The sequence below is a fragment of the Palaemon carinicauda genome, chromosome 8 (assembly GCF_036898095.1).
Source record: "Palaemon carinicauda isolate YSFRI2023 chromosome 8, ASM3689809v2, whole genome shotgun sequence".
In the NCBI taxonomy this organism is placed as follows: domain Eukaryota; kingdom Metazoa; phylum Arthropoda; class Malacostraca; order Decapoda; family Palaemonidae; genus Palaemon; species Palaemon carinicauda.
Genome location: NC_090732.1, coordinates 98,868,968 through 98,881,608, shown reverse-complemented (window position 1 = coordinate 98,881,608; position 12,641 = coordinate 98,868,968). Strand labels below are relative to the sequence as shown.

The 12,641-nt window shown below is 36.5% G+C and overlaps 1 protein-coding gene across 10 annotated transcripts in view; it reads right to left on the bottom strand.

Moving 5' to 3' along the window:
• Positions 1-387: 387 nt before the first annotated feature.
• LOC137645814 (uncharacterized) overlaps positions 388-12,641 on the bottom strand; it is a 605,492-nt gene continuing 593,238 nt past the window's right edge. For 9 of the 10 annotated variants that reach the window (XM_068378771.1, XM_068378777.1, XM_068378773.1 and 6 more), the window contains one exon: positions 388-6,343. In XM_068378771.1, the coding sequence (XP_068234872.1) occupies positions 6,219-6,343 (125 nt within the window). In that variant the 3' untranslated portion in view covers positions 388-6,218. Of the gene's footprint in view, positions 6,354-12,641 lie in introns of all 10 variants that reach the window. The other variant, XM_068378775.1, reaches the window with a different exon arrangement.

The following is a 12,641-nucleotide window of genomic DNA, read 5'->3' as shown; positions in this document are numbered from 1 at the left end:
TAAAATGGCTATATAGACACACTCATCCCAAAATAATTTGTAGTTAATTGTTACCTCACTCAAGCACCACAATGTTGAACACTTCATAGTTGACTGCTGTGATAAAAGATCTTGCACCCACAATAAACAGCTTTAAAATCTGTGTAATGGTAAAATTTGTCATAAATTTCTGTAAAAGCTGGTACTAGTGAAATAGGATCTATTAAAATTCATTTTCATTGGTCTAAATATATAATATTTGCAATGATTCTATGTAATACAAAAATTTCATTTTCAACATATAATGGCTGAAGAGCATATTTTACAGCTATTTTCGAGTATGTTCCGTTGAAATTTTCACCATCGCAGTCTTTCCCTCTATTTGCAAAAATTACCAGAATACACATATATATGTAGTTACAATTTTTTTTTCTTTGAAACCATATGTAAATATTTTCACTGTTACATTGAAAGATCCCTTTTTGAGAATTACTCAAATTAAATGAATAAGTAATACAGTTACTGAAATGTTTAATATGTAACATATTTAAATTAAACTATACTAATTTTGAGATTATAATAAGCATTACTAATAGCAACTAAAGGTTTCCCAATTTGTAATTTTTATTTCAATTAAAATGCAAAAGTATTTATTTGTAGCAAAACAGCTCTGCTCTTCACTAATTATGGCCTTTTCAATCTGCAACTAGACAATAAAACACTTGGTTATAGTACTTTTCATTTTAAGATTATAGTTTTATTTGGAATGTTTGCATATATTTAATTTCTTTAGTATTATTCTATATATTTTATATTCAGTTATTGATATTTTACCTAACTTTGACAGATTTATTGTAATGTAAATAAATTTAGTTAGAATTGTAGATAATGCTTGGAGAAGTGTACACATACCTAAAAGTGACATGGAAACTGATAATGTTCACTGCAGGCATTAGTAAGCATTGCTAATACTCTACTGTATTACAGCTTTCAGTAAAGCACTACAAATACAGTATTGTATTGTATTGTATTCATACCAGGTATAAAAATCATTGTTCTAGTTTTTAAGCAATTCTAAACTGGTAAGGCATTCTTATCAAGTTCATTCAATACTGTCACTTTAAAATTCTGACAAATTCTTCCTAACTTTGTTTTCAATATAAAGTACAGTATTTACAGTTTATATATAGATTTTTTAAGTGAACTCAGTGCGCATTATTATTCAGTGGAAATATTGTATATATTTGGGAGCAGCAATTTAAGTACAATATTGTTCCCATGCTTACAATATTAGATTATTTTCTCAAGACATCAGTTAGGTTTACTGATGAATCAATAGTGTAAGAAACATATATGAATAGTTCTCTCACACTTAGGTTGTTTATACTTTTAAATTTCATCTTTTTTTTTAGATAAAGCATTTACTTTGAAGTTAGCCAATTGTCATCTTACATATATGAATTGATATACGATGTACTGTCTGGCTTGAAAAGCTTCAAGATAGTGTTACATTTAACACCAGTATATTCTGGCTATCCTACAAAGCTATAAAGGGAAAATCTGTGCTAGGGAAAACTGCTAGTTTCCTATTATTTTCCACAATTCAAAAGTTAATTTACATTTATACAGAAAGAATACAATTTTAACTTAGAAAGGGTTATGGATTATTTAAGGGTATTGGTGCGTGCTACCTACTGAACAACAACCACAAATACAACATGAGCACTTGGGCCTTTAATTCCCTCTAATTTTAATAATGTCTCAATTGGTATATTCAGAAGCAGCACAATTAAAATAATCATGGTAATTTCCTGGGAGTCAATCAAGTATCACTTTTAAAACTATATAAAAAAGGCATATCTTTTTCCAACACCATCACATTAGAAAATGAAAATCATATCTACATTCTAGTTGCTAAAATATGAATGCTTATCATTTTGGCAGGTTTAGCAAAAGTTAAATGCACAGATAATATAATTAAAAAGTATAAAATATATATCCAAAATTATAGGGAAGGAAGACTACTGTAACCATAAATTGTATATAATATTTAAGCAAGCTTCTTCATTGAAGAGGTTGGAAGGAACAGTTCCCTTTACAAACTGATAGTAAAATATCAGCACCAAACACTCAAGGTACTGTTAGGAAATAATATAAAGAATAGGCAAGTATAATGATGATTTGAATCCCAATTTTGTTTATTACATGAATATTAAAGATACAATTTAATTCTACACTATGCACTTCATCTAAGTGTACAGATTTATTACCATTTATTATTTAGTAATAAGTTCATTTTGCAACCCGTCTCAATGTTCAGATAATTCCTCTTTATTTTTCCAGTACAATAACAGGTTTATAATTCTTTTTAAATACGATACGCTTTAGGTGGTTTTCCTTCTTAATAGCTATTTAGCTCTTAAAAGTTTTTTTAAAGTACAGTACCCATATAATGACTGCTAACAGCCTTTTGTGCATGATTTTTACTAAATCATAGTCATGGGTGACTTCTACAATACAATATAGCACTTAAATATAAAAATCCTTAGTGTAAATAAATCAAATATGCAAGGAAAGAAGTAGTAAAAAATTAGACTATATGTAATATAATAAAAATATAAATCAAACTCCATTTACATCAAAGTGAAAAAATTAAATATACTGTAAGATGAGTGAAACTTGTGCCCTGCCAACTTCTGAGTGAACTTGTTACAAACAGATTTATAGCAAAATCAGGCTGAAATCAAATGGTAAATCAGCCATCTAAGAAATGACCAAAGTAACTAATTTGGCAGTGTTTCTCATATCGTGTGTCTTGCACCATCATAACATTTTTGTCTGGTAAACTTTATTCATGAAGGTGTGAGGCAAAATGACATGGTAGATACTACTGCTATATAACACTTGGCCATGTTATATTTACAGCTCAAAAGACCCAGAACTGGGAATAGACCTCAAGTAAATTTTATTACAACAGTGTAGATATTAAAATCTCAGACATTTCCCAGTTTTATATATTTAGTATACATTAAGTTACTTAATATTTTGTCAGAAAATAGGCTCTCAATTCAGTGGACAAGTTAAAATACATCTAAGTTTCAACAACAAGTGCACACTGCACTAAACTAACCCACATAGGAAATGCTTATATTTCAAAAACCTCACAAAAGTTTTTCATGACAGCATTACATAGTATCATAAAAAAGATTGTTGAGAGATAGCGCAATCTGATATATAAAAATAATCTACTTGAGTACTAGTACTGCAACGTCATATAAGTGAAGTGTCCAAGACCGTTACTGCATTAATACGAACATGACAGGATAATGTTGACACAACCAGATTATGAAATTAATTCTAAAAAAAGACCAATTTGTACTTTATCTTTTAAAGAAAACAAAGGTTATGCATAGGATGATAAAAATAAAAAATTTCCTTATGACTGTAGGGTTATGAAATATATTCATTATTTACACACAGTAAATTGGCTCTGTATTTGTACAAAATCATTAACAAAACTTTCATGTACTGACAACTCTTCAGGTGACAGATAAGGCTCAAACCAGTTCGTTTGAAAATAAACCCTTTTAAATTACTTCAATTGTTCTATTTTTCAGTATTGAATATCCCACATGCATTAAACTTCATTCAATATAGAACACCCCAGAATTTCTTAAACTTTATAAGAATAAACAACAATAAGAAACATTGATTATTTTTCAAAATTACACTTACTTTAGTCCTTATTTTTCATGCAACGTAATGCTCTGATAAACAGTGCTGAAATAATGCTATTGAAATTTACGTACTCCAACAGTGACATACCTAGGCAAAGCTGCCTTTACAATTGGCACAGGAACATGTTAATAATATGAACTGGAGTGTTCCTTTCATCACAAGAGGAGATATCCTTGTTTCTCCTGACCATCCCATCTTTCACATATTGTATATAAATAATAATGCAAAATATAAACTTTACTGAATTCACTACAGGTTATTTGCATAAAGTTCTACCAACAATTTAACATGTAAAAATTTAGATTGTAGGTACAATACCACACTATCTACATCAAAGCAGTCATACCATACAAACTAGCAATTGCATAGCTACAAAACATTATATTTTATTAAAAATCATTTGATCAAAATGATCAGTTTTATCATATGATTCCCATAAACTGCTTAATGTGCTAAATGATTTGATTATCACCAATCATCACACGTCTTTGATTATTACAGATATAACATGTACACATTTACATGCATTGATTGGTTGGCTGGTTGGGTTACTTCTTTCTACACAGAACCATAGAAAATACTGATAAATCTTTAGACAACAAGATTATACATGTTATCATATATTGCACTTCAGATGTATAAATCATTAACATTAGTCCTACAACAGCTAGCAAACTTAAAACAAAAATACCATAATAAACAACAAATAAAGCACATGAATTTTTAAAAAGGCAGATTTTTGCACATTATGACTCTGCGTCACACTCTCTAATCAAGAGTCACAATGGCTGCTGCTAAATTTACATTTATCGTAGACTGAGCTTTATCTTATTAAACAACCCTAAGAGACAACTTATCTTTTGTGCACACTTCTTGCCCACTGATCTTCAACCCCAATTATGTGCTGCAGATTTTGCAAAAGTAATTTATTGCAGAAAGCCTCCTCTATTGCATGCTTTTCTATTTTATCCTCAAAAGCATAATGGAGAGACTTGAAATATGAATTTCAGAATTAACTACTGTACTGCCATACATTGCGAATATTTTCAAGAATAATGTAAATAATTAAATCATTCAAAATAATTCCATTATCAAATTAATTTTGGTAGTAAAAATAAAAGTTAACATAAAACCATGTGTTGTTAACAAAAGCAGTGCAAGTCTTTAAGATTGTAATACATACTGCAGTAGCAGCAGAATACTAAATTCTGAAAAGTAAAATTGGGAGGGAGTAGTACATCATCCCAACAGTAGACCTTTGTAGAAACTCAAATTAAATAGTTAAGATTGTACTTCACTAAAAGGATGGAACAGCAAAAGTTTTTATAACTTACAGTGAAAGATGAAAAGAGACACAGAGTAGAGATGAAAGATATTTTGGTTCATGACTTAAGTAAATGATTCTCAACTTTTATAAGATGGTCTTTTGGATGGATGACATTTGCATGCAATACAAAAATTCAACAGCAAATAGTATGCAATACAAACATCATCAGGAATTTGCTATTATAGTATCACATTTAAAATACTAAAATACCATCCATACAAAAGACATACCTTATTAGATGACATTTACAAATGGCTAGTCTTACCTTCTTAACAGTATTCGCTATAACATGAACCAAGATTGTCAAGCTAGATCTTACGGAGAATGGTGGCTGTATGTGGACGTTAGTACTAACTTTGAGCTTATTTGAGCTTATTAATTTACCTGCCATGATAATAATTCAGCAGTATTAAGACAAGGATTGTATCTGGAGGATTTCTGTAACATGAATTCTTAAGCTGGGATACAATTTTGATTTCTATTCATGGTAATCTAAAAATAATATTTTGATCAAAATATGTTTTTATTTTGCATTAATGTACACAATCCACTATATAAAAAAAAATGGTCCATCTCTGATGACTGCCTCTTCAGACCCATTAGGGTAAACTGAATTTCATCACAGCCTTGATGATTGGAGGTTTGTTAATTCTGCAGTCAATGTTGAATAAATTATTTAGAAAAGTTGACATTTAGTACAGAAGTTATTTCTATATACTGTCAATCTTTTTTTTTTGTCTATTGATGGTAGAAAAAAATAATTTCTTATCAAATAAAAACACTAAATACTTTAGATATACAAAAAAATAGTGTTTAGCTAACTTTGGATCCAATTGCTCATAAAATATATTATATATGTTATATATATATATTGCATGTATAAAAAAAATTACCACTTTGAAATGTCACTGCACTATTATTGCACAAGTTTTAAAAAATGCTCAACACCTTTTATGAATGTATATTCCATAAATATATGAAAATTGAAAATCCCTCCCTTAACATAATTTTTAAGAACACAGTCTTTATACTTTCCTGAAAGTGAAAGGCAAAGATAAACCATTATCAGCAACTATTTCCAAGCAATTGAGGACAAGATTTTTCCATTTCTTGTTTATGAAAAAGAAATTTATTCACTCTAAAATGCATGATAGGAAAAGCCTTTCCTTCATATCTATGGGCGGGATGACAGTGAATGAGGTGAAAGCTTGGCACTGGAGGCTGGCAAAAGGACAGGGATGGGGCGGAAGCGCTGGGCCCGAGCACTGATATTGCTATGTCCCCTCACTACCCCACACACTAAGGTCCCCTGCCACAATAGAGAAAGACATGGCACACATTATTCATCTTGTCTAACACAATTATCATTTAAGGTTATGAAATATAATGTGATACACTGCACAAATATGGAAATCTGCAAGAATAAGAAAATTGGTTTAACATATTATTGAATTTTCACACAATGATTATATCTGTAAAACTATAGGAATACAGTATGTACAGTTTAAGAGTATTATGATAGATTCTGGTGTTTTTCCTACCAGATGTTATACCCTGTTTATTAGCAACCAATTTTTTTTCTGAATGCAGTAAGCACAAATACATCCTAACTATTGCTGCATTTCTTCACTGCCCTGTTTTAAAATAGTCTCTATCGCACAGTTTACAATAACCTGAGAAGTGGTAAAACATGGTTGCCTGAGTTGTCAAAATTCAAGGAGTTAACTAGTTTTTATCTTTAATGCTGTGTTGAGTAATGAAGTACAGTAGGTAGAAGTTTCTTCAAACTTTTGAGGTGATTAAAAAATTTGAAATCCCTGATCTTGGGTACTGTTTAAGGTGCATGTCTTCTTTCTAAGTTTCTAAGAAGTTTTTGAACAATTAAACAATCAAATGTCCGTGAATCATAATTTCTGTCAAGTGGTCAATAAATTACAGAGCTCTTGTGATATCCCAGTCCTTGTTAAATGTCTATTAGTGTATCCCATTACAGTATTTATCTTCAATATGGGTGAATACCAGGTACAACCTCGCTGTCTCCTAAGAATGATAAATGAGGTAAACAAACTGCTAACTAGTAATTGTTATTATTGTTTTTACATCAGGGTTTCGCCTTCATTGGATAGGGAATGACAGATGCTCTGCACTCTTCAATTGGTCTATCTTTCTGCCTAAATTGCCATCTAGTCTGAGTTTTTTTGGGCTCAGCCATGTCAACCCGATGGAAGGTTCCTCTAGGCAGCTTTCTAAGGGATATTTGGCTACAGTGATTCTCCCAGAGAATTGATCATAGGTCTCCAGAATTCTAACTCCTGGCGCGAGTATCCTTAATATAACTCTTAAGGATATCGCATAATATCAGGGGATGTATTTCTTGATACGACACAGCAATTTTCACCCCGAATAGAGTTTTCGCTTTGAGGGGGAAGAGTGGCGAAAATGAAGGGGAGCCATTATCAAGGTTACCCAGTGGATCCCCTCCCGGTACCACCCCGGTGAATTATTCCTTTTATAGTAGCTAATTAAGCACGGTGTTTCTCCCAACTGCTCTCGGTTTTGTTACTATTACAAGGATTATTACAATGCAATCTCCAGCATCTTCATCCTCGGGAAAGTTGAGCATTTAATCTTTCCTGTGTATAATTTTTGACTCCCTTCTCACAGTTAAATTAGCATAATTTAGATGTGTTCAGTGGAGCAGAGCCATCACTGGAGGTGGCCATTTTGGGCCACTGTCGTACGCCACAAATGCTTTATTTAGTTAATAGTACGACGTCCCTGGTATTTAACTATAATGAATTCTAGCTATTTAGGCAAATTATACTAGTGAAGATAAGATTACACATGTAATATTTCCTCTTCTATTAAAATGTTTCAATAGTATACGTTAGGGCCTCGGTGATATAGCGTAGCCGAGATCCTGACTCGGGTTAGGCTAGTCTAACGCGTTTTAGTATACTTTAGTAACGTTATCCCCGTTTATCCTTTGGTATCATTTTATTAATTCAATCGGAGATAGAGCATCTCCTAGAATTACTATCATAATTCGATAAGAGTCTCTTTTAGAGATATAAGGATAAACCCTTCCTTCCCTCTGAGTGACGCCATAAGGCGGCAACCCTATCTTTCGTCTTGCCATAGAGTAGTGTACTCTGGCTTGACTGAGATAGTGTTTCTGTCCATCCTCTTTGCCGGTGAGCATCCCGGCTTTGAAATACGATAGTAACTCAGATTATTCAGTCTTGTTGCCGGCAACTCTACCAATGGGGGATTAGTCATTCCCCTGCCGGTTACACCATTGCCGACATAGGAAGCCCGGTTTCTCTAGTCCACAACCGAAAGTGGTAGTACGATTGCTGGCATCTTCTCCCTTGTGGACTAGAAGACAAGTCTTATCCGGCAATGTCTTAGGATAAGGAATCGATATTCCTTTGCCGCCAAAGACAGCACCGGCAAAGAAACTCTGTTTTCTTGATTTGCAGCCGGAAGCAGGCGGCATACCTGCCGCCTTCTTTCTATGCATATTATAAGACCCTTTCCCTTCCCCCTTCTGTCCTTTAATATTATTATTATTATTATTATTATTACTAGCCAAGCTACAACCCTAGTTGGATAAGCAAGATACTATGAGCCCAAGGGCTCCAACAGGGAAAAATAGCCCAGTGAGGAAACGAAATAAGGAAATAAATAAATGATGAGAATAAATTAACAGTATATCATTCTGAAAACAGTAACAGTGTCAAAACATATGTCCTATATAAACTATTAAAAATGTCAAAAACAGATATGTCATATATAAACTATAAAAAGACTCATGTCAGCCTGGTCAACATAAAAACATTTGCTCCAACTTTGAACTTTTGAAGTTCTACTGATTCAACTACCCGATTAGGGTAGCCATCACGACCCCTGTGGCCGGTATTCTACAATCACCCCGCTTGCCGGGCTGATTATGATGCCGTCCGGGCTCCTACAAAGGCGGCTAGATTGCCGCTTTGACCTTCCCCCTAATGGAAGCAAGGCTCTGGGAAAGGTTGAGCCGGCCATGATGGCTGTGCCGGCCATGACAACTGTGCCGGCCATGACGGCTGTGCCGGCCATGACGACTGTGCCGGCCATGACGGCCGTGACGGCTGCTGGAGGGAGACCCATTACATCTTTGAGTATTCTTTCAGTCCTTCCTTGGACTGCCATCCACAAACCCTGTAGCCGGCAGTGCAGCCGGCAACAGATATGGTGGCTGGATGGAAGCTAGAATTATTACACTCTCTCCCCTTCCATTTGAATCCTCATTCTGAAAAGAAGGTAGTAGAGGCAATAGTCCCTACAACCCTAATTATTATTGTAAACTATAATAATATGGTAGTCCTTCTCTCCATTCTTTCTCTCTCTCTATCGGCTAGTGCCACTAGGTACTAGCCTAGCCCGGTAGTATACTGGCAGAACTACAGTATAAGAGTATACAGTAGCCAGTATTCCTGCAGTATAGCAAATACAGCAGCTAGAAAACTACAGTAGTATGAATTTCCAACATACTCTGTGTATCCTTTAACAGTCCAGTGTTGAGACCGCTAAACATATGTTGAGGTAAGCATTCCTTCAACATTCTGATGTATCCTAGATCATCAGAACACAAGATTTTACCCTTCAATATTAATGTTTCACTTGTGAGGGAGTTAGTGCTAGTATACACTGACTCCGGCTCTAAGTACTAGAGCTATCCCACCTTATATTTCCCTAATAAGGAAATTTTGAAATATTAATATTGAGGGAGGTCACATCAATTGCCTGGACAGGAAACACAGATATGTGTCTTTCCTATTTCCTTTCTAGCTTACTATTCTAAGCTATAATTATAATAGTAAGAATTACTATTAATGCATGTGAGATTTATCAGTTGGATAAATCACCCCATACTAATTTCACTCTTTCTTTCCTTACAGGAGGAGGCCAAGGTGAAGTGTGCAGTCATGTACTGCAACCACAAAAGTAGGAACTTTTGTGGCCACAAGATGTGCAGGACTCATGCCCCATGCTCCATCGCAACTGAAACCCTCAGGTATTGGGACCCGAAGGGTTGCACCATCTGCTCGGCCTTGATGTCCGAGGGTTTCGGTGATCCCAAGACATTGGAGTCTAGGGATACTGCGAGGGAAATGCTTCGAAAGTGGGTAAGAGGGTTCCAGAAGAACTCTCCGGGACCTTACCTACCAAGCAAAACGATCAGAAGCCTTCTGTTCCCTAAGGCAACATCCGACATGGTTGTGCCTCAGGTACTGGTCAAGTCTCCCTGCATACAACTGTCGATTGAGGCTGACATTAACCCTTTTACCCCCAGGCTATTTAGAAATTTCCAACCCTTAACTCCCAGGGTTTTTTTTTTTTTTCCCAGCACATTTTGCAGTATATTTTTTTTTTAAATTGCTCTAAGAGCCTTAATTTTTGTCATAGCGAGGTCAAGTTGGTCTCATTCTCTTGGAAAATGCCTGAATTTTCTCAAAATATTATCAAAAATATAAAAAAAATATTTTTTAAAGCATTTTTTTGCAAGGACGTACTGGTACGTCCATGGGGGTAAAGGGATGGCTTTTGTGAAACATACCAGTACGTCCTTTGGGGGTAAAAGGGTTAATAAGGCTTTGGAAGGCATGGACATCCATCAGGAAAGGATGTCAGAGGTGTTATCAGATACCGAGAAGGATCTCCTTCAAGAAGATCCTGCAGAGGTGGCCCAGCCACCCAAGGAGGAAGAAGAATCCGAATCGACCGGGACAGAAGACCCTCTACTGTCTGTGACGGCATATCAACCTGTGCCGTCAAACTCTTCTGCCTTAACCTCTCAACCAGAACCGCTGTTCCCCAAGAGCGGAGCATTCATGGTGCAGATCCAGCTGATGATGGAAACTATTGCCAATGAACAGCAGGAGATGAGAAAGGAAGTCAGGGAAGTACACCACGCGGCTGCTTCTTGCGGCTCCCACAAGTGGCCCAGAGTCTCTGACTTACCCCAATGTTCCAAAACCAACCCCTGGAGGTATGCGGAGTTCATGCCCATGATGAAAGGGAAACTCTACGTCTCGGAGAAGATGGGGGCCATACCCCTCGATGATCTCCAATTCTGGCCGAACTTTGCGGCTTACCCGTAGTGCTTCATCAGAATGAAGAACGAACCTGCATCTAAAGAAGAGACGGAATCTAAGGAGATCATGGTCTTCGACCATGACAAGGCACAGGCTCTCTTGACGAGTAGCCTGAAGAAAGTAGGATACACAAATTCGAAGGTTTCTGCTTTGAGCAAGAGGCACCCTACCTTCCTTGCTCCTTCCTCTCGAGCTTTTCCCTTCACAATTAAAGCTCTCCACTGCGTACTAAAAGCAGTTGATGCGGGCAAACCATGCCCTACGCTAGAGGAGTGTAGACCACTGTCTCTTGCCCTGCCTACGGTCGAGAAGGACTGGAACAAGGTCCATCTAACCTTCTCGATCACTAAGTTAGATCCAGATATTGCAGGACAGCAGTTCAACAAGAACCTGCCGAAGTTGTCGGACTTTCTTCTGCTTAGAGAACAGGAGACAAAAGAGAGACTAACCACCTCTCTGTCTCTCCAGAACTGCATGGAGATCTGTGCAGGATTTTCAAGCACCCCAGATATGTACACGGTCCTAGCCAAGATGCACATGGCTACACTAGTGAAGGACATGTACGCTTTTGTGAAGGCCAGGAGGGCCTGTAGAGAGTACGTGTTTGCCAATGCAAGAGTCAAACACGAGCCCAGGAAGCTGATCACTTCGTGTATCTGGGGAAAGGACCTCTTCCCAAAGGAAGTAGTCCAAGAGGTAGTTGCTAAAGCCGCCACGGAGAATAGGAACCTTCTCCAAAAGTGGGGCATGTCTTCCAAAAGGAAATCATCCTCTCATGCTGGTCCCCAACCCAAGAACAGGGAAGACGAAGAAGCAACGAGTGCCTCATAGACCTATGCAACATCCCACTGTTACCATGACCACAGTGCCCAAAATGGTTGCCCAACTGCAAACCACTTTCCAGATGGTGCCTCAGCAGTTAGTAGCCCAGTCACCAGCCTTTAACCCAGGGTTTGAGAGGCACACCACTACCTTTCGCTCAAAAGGTAGAGGAGGGCGTGGTCAGGGTAACAAACCCTCCGAATCATCTAAGCAATGAGATGCTCCAGGTAGGAGGAAGACTCTCCCACTTTCAGGATCGTTGGACCTTCGATCCTTGGGCCCACAGCCTAATCAAGAATGGACTAGTATGGAAATGGAACAGAGCTCCACCTTCCTTTCCTCAATTCTTCCAACACTCCACCCCGTAATTGGAAGAATATACCTTAGAACTCTTGAACAAAAAGGCCATAAGGAAAGCAAAGTCTATCAAATTCCAAGGAAGGCTGTTTTGTGTTCCCAAGAAAGACTCGGACAAACTTAGTCATTCTAGACTTGTCTCCACTCGACAAGTTCATCGAGAACAACACATAAGGACCCTGTTACCAAAAGGGGCATACACAGTCTCAATAGACCTAGCAGATGCTTACTGGCCCCTTCCAGTCAGCTGCCCCCTTTCCTCCTACCTAGGATTAAAG